Below are 26,891 nucleotides of genomic sequence, written 5' to 3'. Positions count from 1 at the left end.
CAGCCACTTGTTCCTTTGCTCTCTAATAGCAACACTACTTGAAAACCATGTCCCACTTCTAATCTGTCTGTCTGAATACAGACACCTTCCTGTTAGCTTCTAATCTGTATCCACTATATCTATGCTGTGATGTGTGTAGCTTTCACTTTGCTTCCAATTGGTTTCCTGTATCCATGCTTGAGCACTTTTGCATTCTGTCTATTCTGGATTATGTTCACCGTTTTCATGTGATCGGTGATCCGCATTTATACTATAGCCCGTGTACTTTCCTCAGGGCTGTGATTGATGGAAAGTGTCCTGTACCTACGGTAGAACACAAGCATCCTTGTTGTTAACTGCTGATATTGCCCTTGAAAGTTGTCCTGTCATTTTTTCAAATAGAAAGGTTTTGAAAGGCAAACTTTCAAATCTTTTTTTTCGAAATACAAAAGTTTCGAATGACAATATTGTCGAAAAAAATTCAAAAGTTTACCTTTCGAAACTTGGGTTAGGGTTAGGGCTTGGGTTAGGGGTGCGGGGTGGGAGGGTGGCGTGGGATTGGGGGGCCTGGGGGAAAACCCCCCCAATATACACTAAAACCTTGCAACGTTGCATGGAGCTGTCCAGTGCTGAAATTACAGGACTGGACAGCTTCATGTAACATTTCAAAGTTAGAAAAAGGCATTTAAATGGCAATATACACAAAACACTTTGAAACGTTATATGGAGCTGTCCAGTCCTGCAATTTCAGCACTGGACAGCTCCATGTAACGTTTCAACGTTACGATCAAAAAGTCAGTAAAATGCACTTTCCATGTTAAACATACCATGTCTTATCTTTTGATTTCAAAACTTTTGTTTTGAAACTTTGGCTATTCGGATCTTTTGATTCCAACAAATGACCATAAACTCCCTTGAAATGCTACTTTCTTATCATTCTGATTACAATAAGAATGAAGAGGATAAGGGGACTGAAAGGGTTTGCCCATGCTTATTTTGATTGCTGCAATGTAATGCAGCATACCAAGCTAGAGGTTGTCATCGTTACGATGGGGGATCCGATGATATTCCTAATCCCTTTTTTCATTTGGTTTGATGGCGGGAGTCGACGACAAATGTGTGGGCACCAAAAAGTGATAGCTTAAAATGGCCCTGCTCCTACTTGAATCAGCATCAGCTCATAGAGAGGAAGCCTGCAGAGCCGGACAATGCGATGTGACCTGTGGAATGCCACATGGACCCATGATCTCATCAATCCCCTTCAACCTCCACACGGAGAGATGCAGGGCACTCGTTGATGATGTCGACATCCAAATTCTTCTGTGTTCTGATGGCACACAGCTCTACGTGGAAATCAACTTGTCTGTGTTGAAGACCTTATTTAGCGGACACATCATCTCTCCCTCATCCAAGCATGAAACTTAATTGGACAAAAAAAGATTATCATCCTCTTTGTAGGATAGAACAAATGCACCAATGACCAGATATGCCTCCTGGTAGAGATGGAACAGTACTGTTTCTCTCAGCAAATCAGCCCCAGTGAGAAACCCCTCATCTTCACCATTAACTGTGCCTTCTCCTCTAAAACACATAGTGCAAAAAAGACACTGCAATGGCTCTCAGACCTCCAGAGAATCAAGCCCCGCAGACAGATGTCCAGCATGCTAAAGCCTTCCTCTGCACATTTACGGAAGAGATATTACCACATCATCCCCATACTCAAGGGACTGCACCCGCTATCTCAACATGTTTCCATCACTGTGAAGATTGCATGTATCACATAAAAATATAACCTTCATCATTCCCAAGCCAGAAGCTCGCTGTTTCAGGAGGTCAGCACAACACGAGGAGGAAAGACAGCAACAAATTGCGATCTAAGAAAAATGCAAGGCGGAGATTGAAAGCAAGCCTTCCCCTGCCATGGACCCTTCAGTGTACAAATTAGGAAAGAGCCATCAACCCTACTCTTCAAGGAACCCTACACCAACCAATGAGGAAAAGGCACTGATGATATCACTTTCCTCCCTCCATTTTCAGCCCATCCTCTATCTGCGGTGCCTGCAATAGGATTATTGTATTTCAGGGACGCTCCTGGTTTGTGTGCTTGGAAATGTGTCGAATATCATGGATCATATTGCTTATTTTCCTGAACTTTTGTGGCCCCCTCATTCCTTCCAAACTACCCGAGAAACCTAAATGTAATGATCCCTAATACTGCTCCCCGTAAAATAAAGTTCCGGAAATGGACGGGTCCCTAGGATTATATTTGATATGGGGTGTAAGCAGAGAAAGTGTGAATTATGCGAATAGAAGAAGGAGTATGGGGTATGACGGAGCAGGTGATTTGGGTTTTGTAGAAGAATTCCAATTCTGATTGGAGTGATATTTACCTGGTTCAGATCTGGAATAAACTACCTTGATAAGGGGCTATAGGTGGCATTTAATGTGCAGATAATCTATGGGCCTCATTCCGAGTCGGGCGGTAGGGGATACCGGGCACCGGTTAGGAGACCGGTGCCGGTATACCCCTAACGCCCGATTCCAAGGTCCCCTAACGGGACCCGTAAGGTATGTTTGGTCAGACCAAACCTACCTTACGGGTCCCGTTAGGGGACCAGGGCGCAAGTAACGGGCTTGCCATTCATGAGCCCATTATTTGCGCCCTCCCCATTCCCATTGAGCCCTCTGGGGGCTCAAATGGGAATGGCAAATGGTTTGGTCAATGGGGACTTACCGGTCCCTCCAAGGTCGGAATGGACCGGTAAGTCCCCATTGACCAACACCGGTGCCTGACCCGTTATTGGTGGCAGTCATGGCGCAAATAGTGCCATGACTACCACCAATCTCGCAATGACCCCCATGTCTTTTGTCATGCAAACCCAAAACTAAATGTTTCAGATCGAAGAAAGAGCTTAAAGTTTTCAAGGCAATTGAGGGGGAAAATGTGGTGCATAGGTTGAGCAATATATGACCACGACAGGAACATTTTGCAATACATATCTACGCAACATGAAGGAATGTATTGCTAAGCATTTGCAAACTTAAAAGAGGGCTTCTGACCAATTGTAACAGTAAAAAAGAGGAGCATTTGGGAACTGGGTGGGATCGTAGCCCCTCCATCTGGATGCATAGGAGGGCAAGTCGTATCCTTTGGACTTTGTTGCCTCCATTCGCAACACCAAATCAGTTATCTATTCTCCAAAGCGACTGTCAGGTTCATTTGTCTTATTTTCTCAGAGCTGAGGGATACTTTGCCTTTACCTATAATATTATTATAATTGGTCGTTCATAACACGCTTAATACTGAAGAGGTTTCTGTGCACAGACCCGGGATTCAAACCTGTGTTGCTCTTCGTCGTCTTGATACCAAGATGAGCGCGTTGCCACTGAGCTATACCACCAGAGTTGCCCCGAGTTGCCATTTGCACTTACTGTTCCCTCCACTTCTTAGCTCTTTAAAAAAGAGATACTGACATGCTCACTTTAGTGAATATTCAATACCTCACAGTAAAACATCCATGCACAAGGAAGAGATTCAATGCAAGCGTTTGCAAAAGGAACCCCTTGCTACTTATTGCAATGTACTCCCATCCTTATTCGTGAGTTCTATGCTTTATTGAGAACACTGCACGTGCAAATTGGTTGGGTACCTTTAAAGGTACACTATTGTATATTGCACGTAATACTTTCAATATTGTGGCCCAGTTTCTTAGCACTCCCTGCACAGGGAGGTACTGAGGCTGATGTGCGTTGAGCGATTTGCTCAGGTCAGTATCACATGAATAAGTACTGCCCCAGTATGAAGCCATATCTGCTGGATCAACATTAAACAATGTAGCCATCCCACCCTACCTCCTCTCACAAGTGATATCATGAACAACATGTGTGTTGGTGTCACAGATGCTCTAAGGAGTTAGAACACATCCTTCCGTTCGAAGCCGTAAACATATATCTCATTGATTTGCATGACACATGCTGCAAACAGATCTAAAATCGACATGCAGCCCATTACCCTTCAGAGGCTGGCAAACTGAGTACCATTAAAGTGGGTAAGATTACCACCCATTTTGAGGATAATAAATCAATAATATTGCCAAGAATAAAACGCTACACAAAATCTTTCTGTTTCACGAAGGCTAATACTTAGATTTGAGGTTAATAGACTTACATCGACAGACAGGGACATTAAAACCAGGATGGAAAAGTAGCCATGTGAAGAACGCATAATGCATCTGGAGCCCAATTCCAAATGTATGTATTGTAGTCAGCAGTGAGCTCCAAATGGCATAGCCACAGAGACTATTCTTTATGTTGTTTGCCTTTTCTTAGTCCCCGTTGACTGTTGTTTGGGGGTCAAATTAGATAGCACCAGATGGCTATACACCACCTACAACTTGGGCCTAGTTAAGGGCTTGCAACCTTTGGCTCTCCAGATGTTTAAGACGACAACTCCCGTCAGCCCTAGTCAGCATAGTCAATGGTGAGGGATCATGGGAGTCATAGTACAAAACAACTGGCGAGCCGCAAGTAGCAGTCTCCTGGCCTACTATATGATATGCCTTATGAATCATTGTGAATGCGATGGAAATGACAGAAGACCATACAGTACCTGAATCTTTCCTGGGTGATCCTTGGTCATGGAAATGTTCATCCCATAGATCTCCAGTGTCATGTCTTTGGTGTATAAGACAGCGCTGTTGCCCCGGTTGTTCTTCTTCACCGTCACCCTGCAAGAGGGGTGTGTGGGATCGTCAGAAGTCAACCCAAATAGCTGATAGATGCAGTTGCCCATGAAATCAAAATGCTTTCCATCAAAAGTCAAGTAGTGAGAATCTCTCAGGGCTGAACAGGTGGCATAACTCGTTGGGAAGCAGCCACGGACGCCGTCCACCAGTGTGCACCTTTCACTTTCTTTGCATTTGGCAGTGCGGCACACCACAATGCCAATAGAAGGGTCGCATGTACAGCATCTTCCACAATTGTCATCTGCCCAGAAGTCCTCGTTGGGCTTGTAGTACATGCCTCCAGAGCTACAGCCGCAGTTGGCAACTGCAACACAATCGCTGCCACTGAGGACGTACCCGTTGTCACATTGGCAGGTCTCCGTGCACGGGGCAGTGCATCGCTCCGGGGCGGTCCTGTCTACACAGCTAGCAGGGCAGGCATTCCCGCATGCCTCGTAGTGGCTGTTCACTGGACAAGGTAAAGCTGGAATATCAAAGTAAGACAGTCACTAACACAGTAAAATACACGGGAGGAAGCAAACCGTGTGGACAAGTTGACAAAGGATAACATACGGTAGGAACTCAACTTAATTTGCTCTTCGTGACGATGAGCCTAGCAAAAGTAAGCATGCATTTGAGTATTCAAGCCCAAAGAATGGCTTCCTCTCTACAATTTACTCTGACTTGATCAGCATTACATTTCCTCGCTGAATTTTCTTTCGTGGAATCATCAGCCCGGCCGTCCCGGATCCCAACAAAAAATACTTTAAGCAAAAAAACATTTTTTGCAACTTAATAAAGTTCCCCAGTTCTTCTGATTTGCAAACACAATGGTGCTACATGAATGTCCAAGCAGCCTTTCACTGAGGAGCATACATCTTGTGTTGCCATAGTTCCACGAAGGGTCATTCTTTCATATTAATGTTAGGAGACAATCCTTTTTGCTATTTCCCAAAACTTCAGCTCCTTTAAACATACAGACGTTACCTTATAGTAAGGCTTTTAGCATTAAGTCATGCCCTAGAATTGTGCAATAGGTTTGATAGAACTTAGTTACTCTAGCCCAGGCTTCTCTAAGTCCATCCCTCTCATCCCAAATCCATTCCATGTTTGCAAACTATCTACACACACATTAATTTTGGATTCAATGGACCTCAATGGAATTATTTACATATTGACTGTCCTGAAAACCTAAACTGTTGGGGCTCTCAAGGACAGGACTTGGAGACTTCTGCTATGGTTAAAGTACTGAGTTGTCTTGGGTAGCAGGCCGTAGTGATGTGAGTTAGGGAAGAATGGATCAGGCAAATGATCGTCTGCTTGAAACTAATCATGTATCTGTAAGAACATCAGTAGCGGGCAGTTCTTAGCACGGGGCACAATAGACTGCAGCAACGATTGTGCCAAATGTCATTTGCCCAACATCAATTACAAATTTGCACGAGCTAAAACTCTGAATTCCCGCCTCAGGGCTGTTGACCTGGTACCCCAGCATCAAGAGTATCGGTGGGAAGTAAAGGCAGTGATCTTTTCTCATTCTCTTGCAGAAGTTGAGGCACAAGAACTCCATCAAACCAATTAAGTTTGGACCACTTAACAAAAACTTGTTAGTACATTGAAGAAGTTCAAAGATCACAAAATGTAAGTTTTCGTACTTTTTATTGGACTAACTGGAAACATTATTTAAAGATGGCACTACACATCAGCGTTCAAAGTCGTAGACCTCTTCGTCAGGTGGTGCAGACAATCCTTTCACTCTGCATCATCTTATAACGAAGACTAAAAGGAGCTCATGTTCGTATGCAGCTTAACATGATTGAAAGGCATAAATGCTTAATGCCTTTCATTCACGCCATGCCACATATTCAGTCATTTGTTTGGCAAAGAGGTGGGGGAACACAACTTGGGTTTCTGGCGCTCTCTTCTTCTCCACCATACAAATGCTCCAGCATCTGCGCCGGCATAGATTTTAATGCCGCTACCAATGCTGGATATCCCTATGGGTTCTGCCTGCTTCATGCAGTAACATGGAGCAGGCGGACACCATAATGATCTGTTGTAGATGCTCTGTGTACAATTATAGGTGGCTTGGAAGAGCACCTGAGGAGAAAATGGGATATTCTCATGCAATGCCTTCTGATCACATACCGGGAGGTGCCACAGAACGGAGTAGGGTTTACTCTCTTCGAGCTTCTGTTTGGACACCCTGTACGAGGTGCCCTCAGTCTAGTGAAAGAGGGATGGGAAAGCAAACCCTCATCTCCTACATGAGATGTGGTGGACTATGTACTCAGCCTTCAGTCTAGAATGGCAAAGTACATGGAATAGTCGACAAAGAACCTAAAGCCACTCAGCAGCTGATGAAGCACTGGCACGCCCAGAAGGCCACAGTGACAGTCTATTCTCCAGGCCAGTGGGTGTGGATTAGGAGCCTGTCAAATCCAGTGCCATTCAGGACAAGTGGACTGGGCCTTACTGTGTGCTGGAAAAGGTCAGTGAGGTGCATTATCTCATTGACGTGAAAAAACCTAAACAGATGTGCGGGGTCTTTCACGTCAACCGGCTAAAACTCCTTTATACCCGGGATGACTTGGTCATGGCATTAGTGACAGACAGAGACACTGAGGAGGAGACCAATCCCCTCCCAGACCTCTTGCACACTGAAGCCACAGATGGGTCAGTTGAAGTTGTCAACCTTGCAACTGACCTGTCGGAACTCAACTGACAGACTGTTGCTGTTTACTTGGACAGTTTGCCTGTCTGTATTCTCTGACTCCCGGTTGTGCAGATTGGTGCACCCATGATTTGTACACTGGAGACAGTAAGCCGGTGAAGAGTAGGATTCACTGGATGTCCGATAAGGCCAGGGACACCATCAATCAATGAGGAAGTTTCCAAGATGCTGTCCCACGGAGTAATAGAGCCACCCCACAGCCCCTTGACTAGCCCAGTGGTACTGGTCCCTATAAAGACTAGTGGTGGGAAGACTGACTTTCGCTATTGTGTGGAGTACAGAGGGATCAATTCTGTCATGAAGACAGATGCTCAGTGTCATGATATCTGCTTCCAAAAGGTCAGGGTTTTCCCAACTCCCTTGGAAGCAGATCCATAACCCAGGTTCCGAGTGCCAACCAGTCCCAATTGGGACCTTTTGGACCCAGTCCTGGCGCCAGTGGCACCAGGCTCATAAATATGCCCAGTCCCAGCGCTGGAAGCGCCGGGCTCATAATGCTTGGGTGGACTTACCTTCAGCAGACCATGCTGCTTACTTGCCTGCCAGTTGAGCCTCTGATCCTCTTCTGTTTGGAACTACTTTTCCTGTTGGGTGGGGCTGGAGCCACTCCCTAGATTCAGAACACTGGAACTCTTCTGGAAGGCAGGAACTCTTTTCTTACCAGGAACTCTTTTCTTACTTAGGCGTGGCTGTGGAAGGAGACACCTAAGCACTACAGGAGGCTATTTAAACCACACCCGGTGGATGAATCTTGCTTTGCGTTATTCTGCAACCTCTGCAGCAGAACGCTCATCGTGTCTTCTGCATCCGGTCCTGGGCCTAAGGAAAAAGGCTTACCATCCTGAATCCAGTCTTCAGCAACACCTATAAAGACAAGAAAGAACAGGTTAGCATTCCGGCATCTGAAAGGCAAAGGCTTACCATCCTGAATCCAGTCTTCAGCAACACCTATAAAGACAAGAAAGAACAGGTTAGCATTCCGGCATCTGAAAGGCAAAGGCTTACCTACTCTTCGTGCGCTCCGGAGGTCTTCACACTGCATTCCGGCATCTGAAAGACAAAACAAGGTGCGTTTAAAGACATTGGGGAACTTTAATACTCACGTGCCATTACTCCTTTCCACATCTAATCCAGTGGGTATTCCGGCACCCTGCAGCCGCTCCGAACTCGTACCTGCAAAATAAAAAGACAGTTAGAGCGCATAGTGAAGCAGGCAACAAGCGCTTACTTACGTGCTTCCAGGCGCTTCTATTCATCACACGGGCTCCATCTTCAACTCACTTCAGCCCGTCATCCGCCATCGCCGGAACCCTGCAAAACAAGAGACATCATTACTAAAGACTTTAAAGACATTTGAATGACTCGAAACTTACCGTTCGTGCAGTAAACGACGGACAGCAGTCCTCTGAAGTCAAGAGGCCTGCGCTACCTATCCAGTGAAGAAACTGGTTACAGCACCCTGCCCCGAGGCAGATGGAGAGCTCGGCATTCACTTACCTAAGGTGAGAGCGTTAACCTTTGGGGGTCTACAGGAGAGGAGAAGAGGAAAGAGATAGGGACACCCCAATAACCCCAGTTCATTAACCCCATATTTTCTATCTGCAGACATCTTACTCTACACGTCAGGCATACAGTGCACAGAGGTCCAGCCCAAAGAGCCAACCGGGTGCTACAAATCACCTTTGAAGATACGGTAGTCGCCCAGTCAAGACCGGCGCCTCTGCGAGAATCAGGTGAGCGTTACACTCAGCTCATTCCTCAGGCAGATGAGCTCATTGACAAACTCGGCGCTGCCAAGTAGAAGAGTATATTTGACCTTACAACAGGTTATTGGCAGGTCAGCTTGACAGATGGAGCATGAGAGAGGTCAGCATTCTCAACTCTGGAAGGCCATTTTCAGTTCACTGTGATGCCCTTCAGATTAAAGAATGCCCTGGCCACTTTTCAGAGGATGGTTAACCAGGTTTTGTTTGGTGTGGAAAACTTCAGTGTCACCTATTTTGATGACATTGCTGTCTTCACCCACACCTGGGAGGATCACTTATTCCACCTAAAACAAGTGTTTCAGATGCTGCAGAATGAAGGTCTGACTATCGAGGCCACAAACTGCCAGATAGCACAGGGCACAGTGACTTACCTAGGACACATAGTCGGAAGAGGTAAGAAAGAACCTCTCGAAGCAAAGGTACAGGCTGTGAAGGAATGGGACATCCCGACCACATATATGAGAGTCTTTTTAGTTCTCACTGGGTACTACTTGTCGTTCATCAGAGGGTATGGGACCATTGCCATGCACCTGAATGATGTAACTTCCAAGAAGATGCCAAAGAAGATAACTTGGACCCCCACCTGTCAAACCTCCTTTCTAGATTTAAAGGATGGATTGTGCAAAGCCCCAGGTGAGAGTGCCAGACTATGGTCAAGTGTTCATTATTCAGACAAACGCCTGTGATTTTGAGATTGGAGCAGTGTTAGCGCAGCTGAACTCTGAAAGGGTGGAGCAACCTGTCACCTACATTAGCAGGCAGTTGACGAAAAGGGAAAGGAACTGGGCTGTTGTAGAAAAAGAGGCATTTGAGGTCATGTGGGCCGTAAAGAAGCTGAAACCCTACATCTGTGGGTCTCATTTTATGATCCAGACAGACCACCGGCCTCTGTGTTGTTTAATCACCATGCAAGGGGAGAACCCTACGTTTTTGCATTGGGCCATATCCCTACAGGGATTAGATATGGACATCCAGCGCAAGCCAGGCACCCAGCATGGAAATTCAGATGGGCTCAGCCAGTACTTTCACCTTAATGATGAACCAGACCCTCTGAAGAATGGAGAAGACAACACCTTCCTCCGCCCATGGGCAGCCAAATTAAAATATCAAAGATTCCATGGATCTGCCTTCCTATTGTCCAAACTACTGGTGGCAGTGCATACTAATGGGAGTTCATTGGAACAGGCCTGCGTCAGAATTGATCGTAAAATGGACAAGAGAAAGGCAGGACTAACACCTCTTGGATATGCAATGTGTCAACTTGAAGCTAGTTCCCACCCCTCTGTATGAAGGAAAGTGAATGGCATGTCAGGGTCCACTATTTACCGTAGGAAACCCTGCAGACTAGGGCCCTTTCAGAGGGACGAAGTATGTGATTTGAGGGAGACATAAGTCTGTTCTCACCACAAGCATCAAGGGAGACCTGCACTTTGATCAAGAGCCACAGAGGGTCCAGTTAACCAGAGAGACACTTTGATCTACAACAGACAGGAAGATGGTTGGGACTTAGGAGTACATGTTGTCACCTCTTACCTTTCCTGTTCCAAAGTGTTCTGGTGCTGACCTCAAACATAACAGACGATTGTTGGTTTGAACTCAGGATTGGTTCATTAAGGTAGGCTTATCCTGCCTCAATCACTGGGGCCCATTTGCCTTTAAAAGAGGGCTGAGCACCTCACTTAGCAGATGATCTGAAGACTTTGCAAGGAGTAAAAAGAAGGACTCATTTGAACCCTTGCTGAAGGAGCAGTATGCCTTATATCTTCCGCCAATGAAGGAAGGCCAGGATTTCCAAGAGGGAAGCAAGATTCCTCCCCTAAACATCTCCCAGGGAAGAGAAGCAGATACTGGACTCAGAGGACCCATCCGGCAGTTCCAGAACAGTTACCCAGCCAGCACACAGCATGCCCTGCTAGGTTCTGCCAGTAAGTTTCCTAGGTGGGAAGTGCCAGAGAGTCTCTAAACAAAGCACAAGGCTGTTACCTGCAAACACTCTCCTCATCTTCGGGCCATCCGCCTTAAAGGACGACATGAGCCCTGCGAAGAAGCTAGGAGGAGGGCCGCAACAAGCATCAAACAGTGTACATCTTTTAAGGACATTTTCGACGTAGTCGAGCCCTCGAACTGCAACCAGATGCACCACTGACTGTTGTCACGTTGCAGTCACAAAATCTGTCTGAGACATCTCGACTACCGTTCCAGATCTGCCAACCAGCACAGAGACAACGATTCTTGACCCTGAGTTGTTGTGCAGACCAACCTGCAGCCGTCCATCCATCCTCGCTTGCCGAACTGCCTGCCGCCTGATATCCGCAGCTGTCTACTGTCTTAAACTCTGTCGCATGAGCTGCAAAGCATCCTGGAACCGACTCAATGCTGTTGAGAATCAAGATAATTTCAATCACCAGGTACATTGTGGTTCTGTCCCCCTGGTCTTCCTCCGCAGGCCCCTACTGACATTTATAACCCGTTGCTCCTTTGGAGCTGAAACCAAATAACCATGAACAGTTTAGACTGATTGCTTTACGGACTACCCTCCTGACAATATCCAGGGTGCATCCCTTACCTTTGTAAAACTTTCTGTCCTCTGCGTTCCTTTACAGTGTGGGTTGTATTTTGTACTGTGCTACAATTGTCTGTTGTAATAATAATACAGTAGATATTTTTAAACAACCTTGACTGGAAAGTACCTTTTTATCTTTGGATCATAATTGTACTTACGCTGTGTTGCAACTAACCAACGATCCACAACCTTGCAGAGGTAAGCCTGCCTTTCCGTCCACATTACTGAAATTGGACAAGGAGGTTTATAATTTGCTTGTCTTTCCAATCTGTTCAGATTCCTTCTGGTGTACTAGAGGTGTGGGGCTGATTGATGGTTTAGAAACCAATATTCATCCCTGGACCATTGGTGCCCCAGAAGTGGATTCGTCACAGGGGCATCCTAACCCAGAGATGTCAAGGGTCGATCAGGAGCACATACAGGATGTGTGCCACTGATGAAGCCAAGGATAAGAACGCATCAGGAGAAAGTCAGGTTCATCCTTAAGTTAACCTTAAATTCACTGAACTAAAATCTTAGTGCAGGTAACTGGTCAAAATGAACACGTATAAAAGGTTCATCAGATACACATATCACATATGGTTTTCAGCAAAAGGGAACTATTCAAATATCAAGGTGTGGGGAGTAAGAGAGGGTACACAATGTAAATGCTGGGCAGGGATGGGCAAATCCTTTTTTAGCAAATTGTGTGTGTTTTAGATGAATTGGAGCCAGTGTTGAAAATGTGTACTCTGGACGAATTTAGCCTACTTACCAAAGTAATATCCTTTTGACGTCTTAACAGGAAAGGTTGCTGGCTTTCTTCTTTTCCAGATCACTGCTAAACCTGTCTTGCTGCTAGAAAAGCTATCCGGCCTACTCTCATTGGCGGCAAGCCACCAAATCGTCCATTGCTCACTGGAGCAGTTGCCCAATGTCATGCTTCTATTGATGTCCACTTCTGATCCTCCCCCGTGCATTTAATTTTGGGGTTCTCCACGAATGTTAGCTTAAGAGAATATTGTCAGTTCCGCCATAAAAAACCTTAGAAATGAGCAGGCATTCCTGTCTTCCTGCACCCACCACAACTTGGCGGATGGCTTCAAACCTTGCATCTATGACTCGTCAAGCTTGTTGGTGGGAAGCAGAGGCGTTGCTGGGGGTGGGGGCTGAAGGGGCTATAGCCCTGGGTCTTTTGGTTGTAGCCCCGGATAGAAGCTCATGGGCTACAACCAAAAGTCAATAGCTAGCCCTGAGTCCCGCCAGTCCTGACATTAGCTTAGCCCCTGATCTTTTCCAGACCTAGCAACACCCCTGGTGGGAAGCATTCATGACCAGTTACTGAACACCTTCCAGTGTATATTATTTGCTATGGCTTATGCATAAAGCATCACGTGCTTTGTTATCTACAAGAACACTGCTGGCTCATCTAAAGTGCTTCATCATTGTTTTACACATTTATCATCCCCTTAGTACACTTTATCGATGAGTCAGCAATATCAGCAATAGTCCCAACATAGCGGGTCGCAGTCATAGACTTTCCAGCTGCCAGCCCACTATCATCTTAGATAGAATGATAGTGGGAGATCGTTACTCACGGCATCCAGATGGAGTCCTCCAGTTGTCCACTCTGGCATTGTTTTTCAAGCAGGTGCTGGCATAGGAGCCCAGTGCCTGGCAGAGCACAGTTTTAGCCCCGCCGTTCATGCAAACATCATAGAGGCAGTTATCGAAGAACTTGTGTGGCTTCACTGTGGAATGACAGTCACGGAAGGGCCCGGTAGCATTGCTGATGAGCCCACAGAACTGGTTGCTGCTGTACAGACTTTTCTTGCTTTGGTCGCATTTCGGGCAATTGCCGGGGCAATAGTCCCAACATAGCGGGTCCCAGTCAGAGACTTTCCAGCTGCCAGCCCATTTCACGATGTCAGTGACTTGGTTGCCATTAGGATCAAGCGTGTCATCTGATGCGTTCTGGTTGAAGTTCCCGCAGAGGCCACAGGTGCTTCCATAGTAGCTGCTGGGGACAGTCACAACATAGAGCCAGATCCAGTCAAAGCTCACTTGAAGGCCACATTCTGCTGTCAATAAAGCCATCAAGCCGCTCCGGACAACTTGCAATTCGCCACCGGGTGAGAAGTAGGGAAGGCTGCATCGAACGTCATCTACCTTCAAGGAAAGAAATAAAAATGGAAAATGATGGTTTTATTGCCAATGCAATGCATTTATTTATTCTGCATTTTCCCAGATTCAGGAATAAGCAACATCCCGCCTTCCCCAACATGGCGAATAAACTTCCAACAAACACTGTCACACACCAGCCCTGCCAAATCCGCCTACGCCAGGACGTAATGCCAAATTTCAATGTTGTTAAAATAACAGTGTTGCTCCCCTGCTCAAGGGCCTTTACTCTGCACAGGTGAACCGAGAACGTAGTAACAATGTGTAGACATTCAACCCATGTAAAAGGAGCTAGCAAAGACAACGAATGGAAAATAAAACATGTTTCACGCGACACTAAATGTGCCACTTCCCACCTTTGTGAACTTAGATATTGGCAAAATAGCAGTCCTCCTCTTCAGCACACACTGCACCACTCGCTGCACGAAAGGGTGTTGTTAGGGTTGCTAGTTATCTGCCTGCATGCATGGTGGGTGCTTGAGTGATGATGTCATGAATGGAGTGTTTGGGCATGATTGAATGGAATGCTGTGTGGTGAGTGTTCCACCCAGGGCAGTTTAGATGATGTAGCCTGGGTGGTGGGAGCCAGTGGGCTGCGCTCTGATCCTGTAATTACTGAAGTATCTCCTGAAAACACCTGATTAAAGAAACATGAAGTACTCCTGGCCTCCAGCGTATCCTTTGACCTGCAGACCCGACCTAGGGTCCCAAACGGTGTGCATGCAAGCCCACAGAATAGCAACATCCATCCAGGCATTCCGATTGCCCAACAAAAATGCAAGTGCGTCAAACTGAGATCCATTGCATATAGGGTCATGTACCTCCAAAAGTGCATTGTAAGGATATTAAAAGTCAGGTTGGGGGTGTGTGCAACATAAAGCAGTGGACTGCATACTGTGTGATTCATGCAGGCACTGAATCCTGGGGTGACTTTTAATTTTCTTATAATGTACTTTTGCTGAATGACGCAGGGGTACATCTTTCGTCATAATACCAAAGCAAAGGAAAGTAACAGAAAACATACATATCTGGTTGTTAATACTAACAAAAGGCAACACTGCATGCTTGATTCTAAAATGAAATCCTTAGATAGACCAGCATCTTGCATTGTTGAATTGATCTGACCTGCTTAGATAGGCATCTGGTTGGGATGAGGCTATGATGTGGGGATGGGTCTGGAACTGGGTCTGGACTCGGGAAACGATGGACCTGGGGACAGGCATGGCCATCGAAGAGTGGATGGGTGTTGATGGGACTCACAGAAGGGGTGTGCTTTGCAGAAGTGATGGGCCTCAGGGCAGCGATGAGCCTCAAGCAGGTATTGCGCTCAGGGAGGGGTGAGTCTTAAGCAGTGTGGACACAGGGGAAGCGTTTGGCCTTATCTGGACCCACTGGACACAATAAGCTATTGCTCAAATTCTCAGCTTCGTTGTACGTAAAACATGATAGATCATGTGTTAAACAAAGAAACCCCAAACCTTAAAGGAACATCTGAATCGTTTGCACCTTAACCAGTCTAGTTTAGACCTGCCAGAGATACAGAATTACTATTGGTAGCCATGTTGGGCAACTTAAGAGTGGCGGATGTTGTTGTGTCGCAGATATTTCACCCCCATGGCCTCGCCCTCTGCTTTACACCCCTATCTCATGTCCCCTTTCTGTGGGATTGGCCGTTGGTGATGGATTGACCTTAGAGTAATTTGGAGGGAGGCATCAGGCCACATCACCTGGAACTGGGGTGCATTCTTTGAGATTGTTACTGCCTGTGGGCTTGTCTGATAATGCTCCTGTTTTGCATAGAACACATCACCTTCCAGACAGTCTGCATCACCCACAAAGCTCCAATTTCAGCCATCATGCTTAGTTGAAATGAAGACCATCTCAAGAGGTCAATGCTACCAGGCACCAAGATATTGCCAGACTGGAATCCAAGTAGTGCAAGAAGGGAAAGACCAAAAAACAAAGCTTCTCCTGCAATGCTTCCACTCCGTGCAACAGCCTTCCCGCTGACGACAGGCAAGCTCCCTTCTCCTACAAAGCTTCCACTCTTAGGAACAGCTTTCTCGCTGACAACAGGCAGACCTCCTTCTTCCTACAATGCTTCCACTCTCTCGAACAGCCTTCCCGCTGACAACAGGCAGACCTCCTTCTTTCTGCAATGCTTCCACACTCTGGAACAGCCTTCCCGCTGACAACAGGCAGACCCCCCTTCTTGCTGCAATGCTTCCACTCTCTGGAACAGCCTTCCCGCTGACAACAGGCAGACCCCATTCTTCCTGCAATGCTTCCACTCTCTGGAACAGCTTCCCACTGACAACATGCAGACTCCCTTCTCCTGAAATGCTTGCACTCTCTGGAACAGCCTTCCTGCTGACAACAGGCAGACCCCCTTATTCCTGCAATGTTTCCACTCACTGGAAAAGCCTTCCCACTGACAACAGGCAGACTCCCTTCTCCCGAAATGCTTGCACTCTCTGGAACAGCCTTCCCGCTGACAACAGGCAGACCCCCTTCTTCCTGCAATGCTTCCACTCTCTGGAACAGCCTTCCTGCTGACAACAGGCAGACCTCTTTCTTCCTGCAATGCTTCCACTCTCTGGAACAGCCTTCCTGCTGACAACAGGCAGACTCCATTCTTCCTGCAATGCTTCCACTCTTTGGAACTGCCTTTCTAATGACAACAGGGAGACTCCCTTCTTCCTGCACTTTAGGAAGGATCTAAAGGCCCTGCTCTTAAAGGAACTCTTCACCGACAAATGAGGAACAAAGACAGGCAAGACGATACACCACCTACCCCCGATTTGTTCTACTTCCCCTAATTGTTCAGTGCTCCATTGCTTTCTAGTTAGACCTCTGCTGTATACATCACCTACATATATGTACAAAGATGCATGCATGAAAGGGGCACTGACCTACATTATTAACAAAAAGTTAATTAATCAACTGTTGGACCTTGTTTTGAGCATTATTTCTCTAGTCAAGGAATACAATCCACTCCTTTATACAAGGATTGATACAACATAAAACAAATATAAAAATGATAAGAGACGTTACTTGCCTCCCTGGTAACGCAGTATCAGGTGCCATAAGTGTGTACGTGTATAAGGTAAGAGGTGTCCCTTAGCTAAACCTCGAAAAATTGTCTGTTTACCTTTTGTTAACCTAGCCAGTTAATCACACACTATATACACCTTGGAGAAATGTTTAAGTACAGCATTACAGTGTGTATGTCTGTGCATGTGTGTATGTAATGCAATGAGTGAACAGTAGCATCCTTCTAGAATAGATGTCATCAAATATATTGTGATACCGCTACCGTAGATTTCTTCGAATACCATTTCATCTAATGAGACTTCACCAAATCCATTTCACTGAAAATGATTGGGGAAATAGTATATGTCTAATGCATGATAGGTGGGGTGTGGGGTAAGGGTATGAGTAAGTGTAGGGAGGGGTGAGTGGAGCCTGTGGGGGTCTCCCCCTGCATTAAGAATTAAAATGTAGATAAAGTAAAAAGTAGTAGTAGTGAAATCACCATTAGGTTGAAATATTTTCAAAGAAATCAAATACATCCTTGTGATACAGTGCCAAGAGAATATGATAATATTTTTAGATGAACAAGACAAACTGGACTTCAATTGGCTTTATGGGTGTCACTGGCGCAGCAAAAATGCACTGGACGAAGACATCATTTATATGGTTTAGATTCATGATTGTGTTCTATTTCTGGCCGCCATGTATTTCATGGCTTGGATCTTGTGTTTTTGAAATAAGATGATTAAATAAAGATGTGTATGTTGTATACATGTGGGCGTGGACCCATATTGGTTATACTTGTGGCATTCCAGCCCGGAGTGCCCTATCCTTGAAACCACAGGCAGGTACCTCAGTAATTGGGAAAATGGTCACTTAAAGAACAGAAGGCGTTTCAAAATAGCTCAGTTTGCCCCATAAAGGACCCTCCATGCAAGTGACATTGATAGGAAGACATTTTACCGTTGAGGTTTTGCTTGCAAGGCAAAGATCAGTGTTTTGGGAGCCGCTATGGCAATATATCATTCAAAGACTTGATTTCATTGCACTGCAGAGTGGAAGAATGCTGTTTCTGCTAGTAAAATAAGGGCCTGATTCATGGAAGTGTTTTATAATGGCGCAATCCCATAGGAAAACATTCCATGAATTAGGCCCTCTATTTCTAAGATGGCGATACTGGTCACATGTCCCAAACGTCAGTTGTGAAACCAAAACAGGAAGAGGAAAAGTAACTGTACAATTTTCTTCACACAGAGGTCACATGAGGTACTCATTTTGAGGGCTAATTGGGATATGTTATGTTGTTATGTTATGTTAGGTCAATTGTAAGGCGCCAAAGCCCAAAGGCATCCAGGCGCCATAAGAAGGGAAATACAGTAACTATCTTATTATGCAAACACAATGGTCTTTAGCTGTTTTCTGAAATCCAAATGATTTTCAGTATTTTGCAATTGTTCAGGAAGGGCATTCCAAGCCCATGCAGCTTTCACATGGAAGGCATGTCTGTTCCCTGCAGCTCTCTTGACGCAATCCACTTCTAAAAGACAAGCTTTAGCACATCGCAGATTTCTTTTAGGTTGATGGATTCTCAGCCTATTTTTACGATAGGCTTGGGCATCACCAAAAACACATTTGTGACAAGTGGTCAGTAACTTGAACTAAACTCTAGCTGAGACCGGAAGCCAATGGAGTGTCTTTCTGTCCACCGAGGTGGGCTCGGAGCAACTCATTTGATATACAATGTGTAGCAGTTATTGTAGTTCTCTGAGATTAAACACCGATTGCGTCAATGCTCTTTTAAGATAGTGATGCCTAATGTCTCTGCTTGCCGGATGAAGATACAATACAATGTCACACTGGTTTTAGCCTCTATTGCATTCACATTAAAAACAGAATCGCACAATGCTCCAGCTGAAAGCTATGGACTACAGTGGCCATTTTAGTCCGGCTTTTATAAAGCGCAGGATTTGATTTCCCCATTACCTGTTTCGGGCATCTAATGGCTCAGTGACTTCCTTACTAAGTAAGCATCTGTTGTCTCCCACATGTCAAGCACAAGAGCATGTTAAAAGGTCTGCATCACAGCTCCAGCAGTTTTCCCTGCTGCAAAAACAGTTGGTGCGAAAGAACACTACCACAGGTATTAATCTGAATAGTGTGACTCTGTTGCAGCTTTACTGCCATGGAGTTGTAACAGTAATCCGAGTACTGTTACAGCTGAGGGTAAATGGGAAGAAACATTACTGCTGGTGTACTTGGTCAAAAGGACCCTTAAACCATGCAGACTTTCAGAGAATATCACTGCTGCTGTCATGAGGTCAGCGTCCGCCATAGTGCCCAATTGGTAAAACTCAATCCATACTGAGTCATTGCCTGTCACTACCATCCAGCCAGGATGCTCTAGAAGAGTGGCTTAGAGGGGTCCATAAGCTAAGGATGGCTATGAAGAATCAGGAGATGACAATCCTATTCCATGAAGACATCAAGGCGGGCCCTCCACCTGCTCAGAGCCCTCATCATGCAAAACAATGCTGCAAAGAAGCACCAGGGATGGCAGCCTCCTCTCACCGTAAGAGTGTAAAACACATCCATATGCAGTGTACGTACCTGAGGGTGTGGGCCAGGTCCTGCGCCTCACAAGACAGCAGGGGATAATGACTACGTAATGGGGAACCACATCCATGGCTGGTAGTAGGACCCTTGGAGGGTAGAGTGGCTGGTTCACTTCAGCCTGCTGGTATGGAGGGCACCGCAGGCCAGGCGATTGGCCTAGATGCCTCAACTTCTATTGGGTAGACACATCTCTTATATATACACATGCCAACATGCCTTTTATCATTTGGAATATGATACTCTAGTCAATGTTAATATGTCCACATTTCGAAGATTGAAAACCTGAATTATGACTATTTCAAATCAAGGACTACACGTTGCGTACTTGGAAAAGATGACCAGGACTTGACTAGTATCTATTGAATACAATCGGATATACTGACAGGTATGCATAAATGATTAGATAGGTCCATTTGAGCGTAAAAAACGATTGCATGACAGTGTGTTCCCTTTAAACTAACACCGGTAAGTTCACAAATTTCCTTTCTCGATGGATTTTACCATGAGTTCTGAATATATAGCGTCTGAACCCCAGATTAATCTATAAAAACAATCCTCTGTAACGCTGGATTCCATTCTGTTTTTCATATGAAAGCAGAAGAACATCAGGACCACATCACCCCCCCCCTCATCAAGGAGCAGCACTGACTACCCCTTCAAGCACGCACCGCGTAAAGAAAAATCTACACCACTCACAAAGTGGTGACAATCAACACATCACTCAACTTGGCAGAGACAATCACCAACTTCTGAGGCCAGAGTACCCCCAGAAGAAGCCACAACATGCCCAGGCTGGAAACAAAGAGCTGCAAACTGGGGAAACAGGCCTTTCCTTGCATTGCCCCCCCATCTCTGGAACAAGTTACCAAATCAGATAAGCATGGACCCTCTGTTCTCCCCTTCAAGATGAGCCTCAAGACCCTACCCTTGAAACAACATTGTGGCTTTCGCTGATCGCTCTACTCAATCCTAATACCCCCCCGAAATCCCCATCCTTCCATGCTCCACCTATCCCTCCCAGTTCCTCTGCCACTTCAACACTGTTTCTTAACCCCCTGGGTCCATCGCGATGTACACATTGCGTTTCTTCCCAGCTTGGTTTGCGCATGATAAATCACATGCATACATTACGAGGAGTGAAAGGAATGGCTGTGATTCAAAACCCGGAAAATAACAAAGCAATAGAAGTCTCTGGAGCTGGGGTCTCCCATCCCCCTAGCCAGCACAATCGCTGGTAAAGGACCATGGGAGATGTAGTCCAACAGATCTGGAGAACCACAGGTTGCAGACTCCAGCTCTAGAGGAATAGCAGCATGTTGTGAATGATTATATGATTATAGGTGACCTTTTGTCAGTAAAACCATGATAGACAACATATATTCAAATAAAGTATACCTTCTCTCTCTCTCTCTCTTTCTCTCTCTCTCTCTCTCTCTCTCACTCTCATTTTAAACCTCCTTACTCCTTACACAAGCCAGATTTGTGAGACTACTCTTTTGAGTTAAAATTATTTCTGTCCAGATGAAATCCATTTTGAAAAGTCTAGTTGTGGTAGAATCAATAGCTTCAATCCACTGTGGATGAAATACACAGTGTCAACACGGTTTATGTTTGTTTTGTTACATGTTCAATACTCTAGCACTTGTATGAGGTTCAAAGGACTGCTTGTGTATCTCTGTGATGAACTGACTACTTTTCTGTAGTAGTACAGGTATGACCAGTGGTTTACAAACTCCTACTCATCGCCACACTACAACTAAACCAGCAGTGATCACAATCATAAAGGTGAAGCAGGCACAACATGAATGGTGCAGCTCTTTTGATCTGGTGCCAATGAAGATCTTGCCAGGTTGCTGAGACATTGTCGCCATAAGTGATACTCCAATAAAGATCGAGCAAAATCCTGCTTTTTGAGTCCAAAGATGATTCAGCCTACAGTGGTTATGGGGTCTAACCCCATCGTATAATATGTTGCTACAGTGGATTGGTTATTCTCATGCCTTTGTAAGAGCTGAATCTTAGCTTCTGTAACACGTGTCTTGCTTTCTGATGTGAGATACAAGAGTGCCTTCTCTCCTTCTCTCCAGGAAGTTGGGAGTGGCGTTAGGAAGGACATGTTGTCTAGGTATTTTCAAGGTGGTGTAATCAATCCTCCTCCTGGGCTACTCTATAATCTCCCCCCAGACACCCCCTGTGGCTGCCTGAGATCAAAGACGCTACAGCCATTATCCCTCTGGTGTGACATCCCCTTTCCGTCAGAGCTTCCCTTGAGACATCAGCCTCTATTCCACCCCTTAGGGACGCCTCTGGGGATGGGTTAAGTCTTCCTAGGAGAGAACGAAGACCAACCTGGGTTGGGCTAACCTTCTTTTGTGAGTAAATCCTGTCGTCCCAGACAACAATACAATTAGACACAAAATCTGTGACATTTACAGGAGTCACAGGGAACCAGTTGATAATTAAATTGTATCAGATTGCTTTGGCAATACGTATTTGTAGTTCCTCGTAGACCACTATATCAAATCAGAAATAGCTTTGTATTGTATATTTAACCAAACTGCCACCAGGACATGCAAATACACAGTTATGTATAATGTATATGATCAGGGTCCGCAGTTAAAAGCAACTAATGGCTGTTCAAATAATTTAGATTCCAGCAGGCTATTTTAGGAATGCACATGAGGCTCTGTTGTTTTGTCAAATTGCCTGGCAGAGGCTGGTGTGTCTGTAGATAGGGCTCAGTCAAGAGAACACATGCACACTATAATTTTTCAGCCTGGAGCATTAAGAAAGCTAGACCTGATTGGGAAAGCTCAGTTTTTGAGAAACAAAAACTAGAGTCATGTCACACAATAAAAATAAAAAGGTTTGGGCTTTCACACCTGTGCAGATGAAATTTCTTCACAATTTAATATGGATGAGAATAGATCATGGACTGAGAGTCAAAAAATGTTTTTCGATATCCATAGTTTTTCTAAATGTGTAGTTATGTTTGTCCACATTCTTTTTAAATATGTGTATACGTGACCTATATGTTTGTTTACATAGTTTAAAATATTGCAATCACTAACCCTACTTTCCTTCCAATATCATGTGTTTTTTATAATAAAAAGATGTGTATGAGTAGAAGGTCATCATTTTTTAGGTGAAAATCTATGTTGTTCTAAATGATTATCAGACACCTGCCTAAAACCTAAAAATACATTTGCAAATGGTTTGTGTTTAGATATATGTATGTGTTTTTGTAATTGACTGCAGAAATACACTGGAAAAATTGTATCCGGTCCTAACCTTTGTGTTGTATAGATTGTCTGTTAATTCCTGGAATGTTAGGACTGTGCACCAGCACCGCATGTGGTGATATGGCATCCCCATTATCTTCAACCTCACCTTATTTTCACAATCTTCTCAGGAGTGTACATAAGTGTAGCATGCAATGTTGCACACTGTGTCATGGAATCCAATGAGACAGTGTGGAAAGAAAAGGGAGAGGACACAGTGCGAGGTGGATGAGAAGGAGGACGGTTGAAGGGAAAGAGCTGAAGAGGCGGAGTTCGCTTGCCATGTCATAATACTTGATAAAGTCAATAAATACGTATACAATTAATGAGTGTACGCGTTCGCTTCATCCTTCAACACTACAGAAGTGGCGACAAGGGAACTCACCTCAGCGAGTCAGCAAACTCTGCCCAGCATCAGCACCCCAATGGAGGCCCTACCATAAGTGAGAGAGTGACAGCAGTGGCACTACATGCTCTGACACCCATGGAATAATTTAAATTTATAAAAAATAAAAAAGAGGAAAGGGTGCTGATAAGCCCCTTTAGAGAAAAGGACCCTCAGACACTCTGCGATTGGCATCAGGCGCAAGGCGCAAGGCAGCCAATTTAGGAAGTCAGGCACTTCCTTCATAACACTCAAACTCACTTCTACTCATCCCAGTAAAAAATAAAAATGTTCTTTCTTCTTCTCCTACATCCTATTAATGCTGCAACTAAATAAGCAGCAATCACCACGGCTGTAGGAGATATAGTAATGCAGGGTTTACCTCCTCCGATAATGTTTCGACCGTAAATTGATGAACCAACTATACCTTGGAGAAGATGGCTCAAAGGAGTCAAGCATTATACCAACATAGTTTGTGGAACAAACTATAGTGTAGAAAGGAAAAATACACTATTTCTACATTGTTTAGGGTCAGCTGGACAAGCAAAGTTTGAAGATCTGCCAGAATTAACGGGTGAAGAGAGACAAGACATAAATGAATATGAAAAAGCAGCAAAGAAAATGACAAAGCACTATGAAAAAAAAACTAAGCACTATCTTGGAAAGATATACATTTGGGAAACGTGTACAAAAAGAAGGTGAGAATGTAGAACAATACATCACAGCTCTAGGAAAACTAGCAAGAATATGTAATTTCAACCAACAATTGGATCAGAGACTCAGAGATCAATTTATGCTAGAGTGAGTAGCAGCAAAGTGAGAGAAGGATTATGGGCAGAAGACGATTCACCACTAGAGACTATTTTACACATGGCAAAAGAAGTTGAACACATGGATAAATGTGTCAGGACATTAGAAGGAAGAGTGAAAGAGATATCTGTAAAAAAGCTCCCCTATTGGCACACCTCGACCCATTAGCAATGAATTGATTACTACAATTGAGGGTCAACATGTGAGAATATAATGGTACAGTGACAACAGAGAAGGAGTCAATAGCGAAATCAGAAGAAGTTCAACCATGGATTTCCAACAAGGGAGGGGGAGACAAAGAGCAAGAGAAAGAATGACTGTCAGAACATGCTACAGATGTGACAGCCCCTCACATTGGGCTAACAATCCAAACTGTCCTGCAATGGTAAAGGCCATCTAGACAAATGCTACAGTAATAAGAATGCAAGCACGAACTGGATTGATGATGGAGAAAGTGATGATGGGGAAGAGTGCATACATACAGTGTGGAATGAAGAAGGAGAGGGTGACAGCGCCAAGGCTGTTGTGCGTGTCAATGGTACCCCAATAGTGATGATGCCTGACTCCAGGGCCAAGTATACGCTCATTCCAGAACAGGTGTGGAAAGAAATTGGATCCAAGTATCTACATGAGGTAGATATTAATCCAAGAGCCTACAGGGGATGGCGGGGGGAAATTGACCTAATTGGGTGGTTTAGTGCAACTCTCCACTTCAAAGGAAGAATAGCGCAAGAGCGCATGTATGTCTCAAAGAAAAGAGCAACCCCACTCTCAGTTGGATGCATCAGAAACACTTAAAAGTGAGGCTAGATCCAAATGCAGAAGAATCCGTTTTCACAGTCCAAGGAGTAAAAAAAGATATTAAAAGGATACCGGAAAAATTATTTAGAGACAAAATATGATGTTTGAGTGGTTTCACACATCACATATTACTGAGTGAAGGCAGCAAACCAGTTGCCAGAAGCTTAGGAATGTTCCATTGTCAATGAGAGATGAAGTGACGAAAGAACTGCTGAAGTTAGAGGAACAAGGAATTATAGAGAGCATTGATGCATCTGAATGGGTGTCAGCACTGGTAGTAGTGAGGAAAAGCACGGGGAACGTCAGAGTTTGTGTAGACCTCAGTCAACTCAACAAATGTGTAATTCTAGAAAGTCACCCACTACCTAATATCCATGAATTTATATCAACGATGGGACCAGTGAGAGTGTTTTCAACACTTGATCTTACTTCAGTGTATCATCAGATCAAACTGCATAAGGCATCAAGACATCTAACAGTGTTCATAACACCAGAGGCCCTGTTTCCATATAAAAGGATGCCATTTGGTCTCATATCTGCAGCTTCTGTTTTTCAAAAGATAATGTACAGATTATTTGAAGGAGAATAGGGTGTGATTTCTTTACAAGACGATGTGGTGGTATAAGCTGAAAACAAGAAAGAGCATGACAAAAGACTGGATAGAGTCCTCAAGAGACTAAATGATATTGGAATGGCCCTCAGCCAAGAAAAGTCAAAGATGAAGGAAAGAAATTGAATACTTGGGTCATGTAATTTCCCAAAGGGGATCTTTCCCAAGAAAGATTTGATTGACACAATAGAACACATGAGTACCCCAAATTGTAAAGAACATGTTAGGACATTTTTAGGAATAACAGAATACTATTCCAAATTTGTTAGAGGATTTGCCGATCATACAAGCGCCCTGAGAAGTATGTTAAAGACAAATGTGAAATTTGATTGGAATGACCAATGTGCAGATGAGTTTAAATACATAAAGGGAGCTTTAACAACAGCAATGGCATTGCATACCTGTAAAAGAGGTTGTCATACATTAATTACCACAGATGCAAGCAATGTGGGATTTGGTGCTGTTCTCACACAAATCAAAGAAGGGAAAGAGGTAGTAATAGCGTTTGCCTCCCGGCTGTTGAAAGGATCAGAGAAGGCTTATACAACAATAGAAAAAGAAGCTCTAGCTATAAGGTGGGCTATTGACAAATTTAGAAGCTTCATATGGGGTACCACTGTTGAAATACATACAGACCACAAGTCTTTGGTTGAGGTGTTATCCAAAAAAGGTTTGGACGAAGTATCAGGAAGGATAAGAAGATGGGTATCCAGACTGCCACAGTTCGACTTCATGATCCAATACTTTCCAGGAATAGGAAATTATGCCACAGACTGTTTATCGCGGATGACTACTGAGGTAGAACAAGAGAAGGAAGGAGAGGAACAAGATGACATTTGTGAAAGAGAGGAACCTTTAATATCAAAACAAGAGTGGCTTGAGGCAAGTGAAAGATATGTCAAATAGAAAATTGTTATTAATGAATTGATGGAAGGAAGACTAAACAAAGAATCTGCGCAAAAATCAGGAGTGGAAGCTTTTGGGAATATCAAGGAAGAACTATGTGTTTTAGATGGCATTGTTATGAGAGGAGACAAGTTGGTTCCACCTGAGGAACTAAGAGAACAAATTGTGCGACTAAGACATGAAGGACATCAAGAAATAGTAAAATGCAAATGAAGAATAATGAACAACTACTGTGTGAATGGTATCCAGGAGAGATTCTCATGGATAATGTGCTGCAATTTAAGTCAAGAGAGATTGAGAAGTATTGGGAGGAAAGGGCCATCTTACACAAAACCAGTGCCATATGCCACCCACAGACCAATGGAATTGTGGAAAGATATAACAGGAAAATTACAGAAGCTATCAGGTGGGCATGGTCAAATGGGAGAGACTGTAAGAGTGTAGTAAGAAAGACGATAATTGGGCATAGGCCACACGGTACCACTGGAGTCTCACCATTTGAGGATAGCAGAGGAATGAAGGGAAT

General features: G+C 44.5%; 1 protein-coding gene across 1 annotated transcript in view; it reads right to left on the bottom strand.

The window, feature by feature from the left end:
* LOC138532852 (IgGFc-binding protein-like) overlaps positions 1-26,891 on the bottom strand; it is a 181,122-nt gene that overhangs the window by 128,331 nt on the left and 25,900 nt on the right. The window contains exons 5-6 of the mRNA XM_069641104.1: positions 13,344-13,914; positions 4,589-5,187 (exon numbers count right to left, since the gene is read on the bottom strand). Of these exons, the coding sequence (XP_069497205.1) occupies positions 4,589-5,187; positions 13,344-13,914 (1,170 nt within the window). The remainder of the gene's footprint in view (positions 1-4,588; positions 5,188-13,343; positions 13,915-26,891) is intronic.

The sequence above is a fragment of the Ambystoma mexicanum genome, chromosome 1p (genome assembly GCF_040938575.1).
Source record: "Ambystoma mexicanum isolate Mex_15411 chromosome 1p, UKY_AmexF1_1, whole genome shotgun sequence".
Lineage (NCBI taxonomy): Eukaryota > Metazoa > Chordata > Amphibia > Caudata > Ambystomatidae > Ambystoma > Ambystoma mexicanum.
Note: the sequence above shows the minus strand (reverse complement) of the source record. Positions and strands in the feature narration are given on the sequence as shown.